This window comes from Elephantulus edwardii, unplaced genomic scaffold, assembly GCF_000299155.1.
Source record: "Elephantulus edwardii isolate Elephantulus edwardi_28Jun2011 unplaced genomic scaffold, EleEdw1.0 scaffold00093, whole genome shotgun sequence".
Classification (NCBI taxonomy): domain Eukaryota; kingdom Metazoa; phylum Chordata; class Mammalia; order Macroscelidea; family Macroscelididae; genus Elephantulus; species Elephantulus edwardii.
This window is the reverse complement of record NW_006399843.1, coordinates 2,839,637-2,843,956: the sequence shown is the minus strand read 5'-3', so window position 1 is coordinate 2,843,956 and position 4,320 is coordinate 2,839,637. Positions and strand designations below refer to the sequence as shown.

The window sequence follows — 4,320 nt, the reverse complement described above, 5'->3', positions numbered from 1 at the left end:
TCCAGAGAAAACTTCCACTCCAACCTCAAAGACTCCAGAGAAAACTTCTACTCCAACTTCAAAGACTCCAGAGAAAACTTCATCTCCAACCTCAAAGACTCCAGAGAAAACTTCATCTCCAACCTCAAAGACTCCAGAGAAAACTTCCACTCCAACCTCAAAGACTTCAGCGAAAACTTCATCTTCAACCTCAAAGACTCCAGCGAGAACTTCTACTCCAACCACAAGCAGAGCCAGCATTTACCACAGCCCCATCACTGATGCCCTTGAGATCTTGCTTGCCTTCCTTATCAGCAGACTCCTCTTCTAAAAGGAAGCCAGAGGAAGAATCACCCCTACCTCTACTTCACCAGCAGCGGTCAGCTCCATGTCAATTCTTGGACACATTGTCAGTAAAAGTTTATATTTTCAAAGAATGACGCCTACTGCCACTGCTTCAGGCCATATCGGAGATCTGGGGTCACTTGGCTAATCAATTCACCAGGGTCACACAGATGTCCACTGAACTCTCTCAGGACACAAATTATGCTTTTTGTATTGACCTAGACTTTGTCTAAGGAGCCCTGGTGATACAATGTTTAAGTGCTCAGTTGCTGTATACCTTTGAGTTGGAACCAACCCATAGCTGACCCCCTCCCCTCAGCGGGTTTTAAGAGGCAGTAATTGCATGGGAGGACACTGCCCATCCTTCTCCCAGAGAGCAGCTAGTGCTGGCCTTGAACCACATGCCTACAGCGCAGCTTCTTGCCATGAGGCCACCAGAGCTCCCTCTTTCAATTACTGAAATGTCAGCAGTTCTAATCCGTTCAATGGCTCTTCTAGAGAAAAGACCTGGCAACCTGCTCTTTTAAATAAGATTCCCACCTAGGAAACCCTGTGAGGCAGTTCTCTGTCATCTAGGGTCAGAACTGGCTTGCTGGCACACAGCACCAGACCTGTTTTTTTTATAACCCACAGACTACCTCTCAGTTTAACACTATGACAATTAATTCTGTTGTTAGTGTCAACATTTGTTCACTACCTAATAATTCCTCAAGTCCTCTTTTCTATCTTTTGAGGTGATCTCAGATTTCTGATCAGCCACAGTCAGACAACTTAATTTTTTTCTTTTCTTCCTTATGACTCAATAAGGGGGGTGGGGGGAGAGAGAGAAAGCACCAACAGTCCTGATGTCACTGGTAGCTTCCCATTTCATCAATACCAGCTGGGCTTTGAAGGACAAGGAAATAGAAATGCACCACATCTGAGCAACTACTGCTATGAAACAATTATTGTATGAAGGCATTTTTTTCTCTATCATACCAAATAAATTATATTTCAAAAAGTATTGTGTTGAATTTAAATATAAGGCTTTAGTGAGTGCCTTTTTTCCTTTCTCTTGAAAAATGTTTTCTAATTTTACTCATTTATGTGGAAATTTTAACAACTAGAATGATGAATGTGTTTTCCCTTTTTTTTCCAGTGCATGCATGTTTTCACATTCAGAAAGGGTAAAATTAATTCCATTTTCTACATTTTCTAAGGGTAAAGTTAACTCCATTTTCATTTTCCCCAACTGAAAACTGGTCATTTCTTAGCACATATCAATTTCACTCAAAGAAATACGCAAAATACACATAATATTGATATTATTGCAAATCTGAACACTGTGACACTGATGTGTCAAAAGCAAGAATGGCCACCCATGATGGACAGTGTTTGGCAGAGCTCCCCGATTAAAACAAACTTGGAAGCAGGAGTGGCAGAAGCTTGCCTCTGAAAACCCTGTGAACCTGGAGAAAGGACGAAAGTGATACAGGTGTCCAGGTCTTTCGTTCATAGGGTTGCTATGAGTCGCCTACGACTCAACAGCACTTAACAACAACAAGCAACATAATTTCTTTTAATTATGTTAAATACAAAGATGCATTATTATTTTGTGTGCCTTTTAAGAATTCTGATTCTATTCTTCCTTCTTTTTCTTAGAATACCCTGATGATACTACATCTACCTGGCTTGTCTGTAATTGGAAAAAACTTCCTCACAAATATTTAGTCATTTTATGAATATACACTTGACTTAACAGAGTAACTGTCAGAGACAACAAGCTGGTTGGAAATCTTTTCATGTGTCCAAAAAAGACATGAGAACAAGTTAAGCAACTAGTTTTCTCATTCAAGAGTATCCATCACATGACACATGCCATCGAATAAAGTACCATAGCGAATCATGTACCATAGTCATATCAAGTACCATAGTTGAATCAAGAATCATAGCGATCCTATGAACAACAGATCTGAACCCTGTCCTGTCCTGTGCCATTCTCATAATTTCTGACATACTTGAGACCACTGCAGTCATTGTGTTAAGCCATCTCACTTGAGGTCTTCCTCACTCTCCCTGTGATGTCTCTTTCCAAGGATTCACCCATACTAGCCGCACACTCAGCGTACATGAGACAAAGCTTTGCCTGCCTGGCCTTCACATTCTCTAAGACCTATCTATTTGATCTTTTGGCAGTCCATAGGACATTTAGTGCTCTTCTCCAAAATCACAGCTCCAAAGCATCTATTCTTCTTCTGTCATTCTTATTCACAATCCAGTTCTCAGATGCATAGCAAGTGATTGAAAAGACCACGGCTTGGATGAAGTATACCTTAGTCTTCAAATTGACATCACGGGCCCTCAGTAATTTCAAGAGTTCCTTTACCGCAGACTTTCCCAATGCAAAACGACTCTGAACTCTTGACTACTGGTGCCAATGGTGTTGACTATGGATCCAAACAAGATGTAATAACGACTGTTGCATTAGAACAAATTAAAGAAAGACCTGTCTAAAATGAATAGATAATTACATACAACTAACAACCCAGAATAAGAGATATATCATTGCAAAGAGAACTGGGGGATCATTGCAAAGAGGACTGGGAGTAAGGGGGAGGGAGGTAATTATGCAACAATAAATGAGCATTTTTTAAAAAAAAAAAGTGAAATGGGGAAGGGGGCAGGGAGGGCGAAGGGGTAAAATGCACAATAATGAATGAATGAAAAATCTAACTTCTCTGTAAACATTCATTAAAAGCACAATATTTTATTTTTAAAAACAATTCTAATCTTTTCTCCATCTATTATGATGTTAACTATCAGCCTGGTGGAGAGGAGCAACGGTGTCTCTCTGGAGACTAAGGTGCGCCTGATACAGGCCATGGTCTTTGCAATCACTTGTTATGTATCAGAGAGTTGGACAATGACTAGGGAGGATAGAAGGAGAATTGATGCCTTTGAGCTGTGGTGCTGGAGAAGAGTACTGAATGTACAATGGACTGCCAAGAAAACAAACAGATTCATCCTGGAGAGGATTAAACCAAGCAACTCCTTGGAGGCAAGGATTCTGGGGCTTCGTCTGACATACTTTGGGCATGTTGCAAGGAGGGAAAGGTCCTTGGAGAGGGACATCATGCTTGGGAGGGTGGAGGGATGGCGCAGGAGGGGGAGACCCTTTATGAGATGGATTGATTCAGTGACTGGGGTAGTCGGGATGAGTGTGTTTGAGGCATTGCGATTGGCACAGGATAGAGCAGGGTTTAGTGCTGTTGTACATAGGGTCGCTATGAGTCGCAAACAACTCAACGGCACATAACAACAACAACAACAGTAAGCACTCAGGTCCTCTTTCTCAGCAAGCAAGGTTGTGTCATCTGTGTAAGGCAAGTTGTTGATGAATCTTCTTGACCCTAATGCCATGTTCTTCTTCATAGAGTCCAGCTTCACAAATTATTTCCTCAGAATAGAGATAGCATATGTATGGAGAAAGGATACAACCCTGAGAGACAGCGTTCTTGATTTTAAACCATATGGTGTTCCCTTGTTCCATTTGGACAACAACTTTTTGGCCTAGGTATAGATTTCATATGAACACAATTAAGTGTTCTGGGATTCCCATTCTTCTCAATGATAGCCATAATTTGTGGTAACCCACACAGTCTAATGCCTTTGTACAGTCAATAAAACACAAATAGACATTCTTCTGGTATTCCTTGCTTTCAGCAAGGATCCTTCTGACATCAACAGTTATATTTCTGGTACTACAGCCTCTTCTAAACCCAGCTTGAACTTCCAGCAGTTCCCTGTCATTGTACATTTCTAGCTAATATTTTGCTTGCATGTGATACTAAAAATATTGTTCAATTATTTCTACATTCTGTTAGATCACCATTCTTGGGAATGGGAACAAATATGGATCTTTTCCAGTCAGGTGGCCACGTTCTCCAAATTTCCTGGCATTAACTGGTGAGCACGTGTAGGAAGCTGTGATGTTGGAGAAGAGTACTGAATATTCTA

The 4,320-nt window shown here is 40.9% G+C and overlaps 1 protein-coding gene across 1 annotated transcript in view; it reads left to right on the top strand.

Annotated features, from left to right (window-relative positions):
• PLET1 (placenta expressed transcript 1) overlaps nucleotides 1-310 on the top strand; it is a 17,812-nt gene extending 17,502 nt beyond the window's left edge. The window contains exon 4 of the mRNA XM_006890866.1: nucleotides 6-310. Within this exon, the coding sequence (XP_006890928.1) occupies nucleotides 6-310 (305 nt within the window). The remainder of the gene's footprint in view (nucleotides 1-5) is intronic.
• The last annotated feature ends 4,010 nt before the right edge of the window (nucleotides 311-4,320 follow it).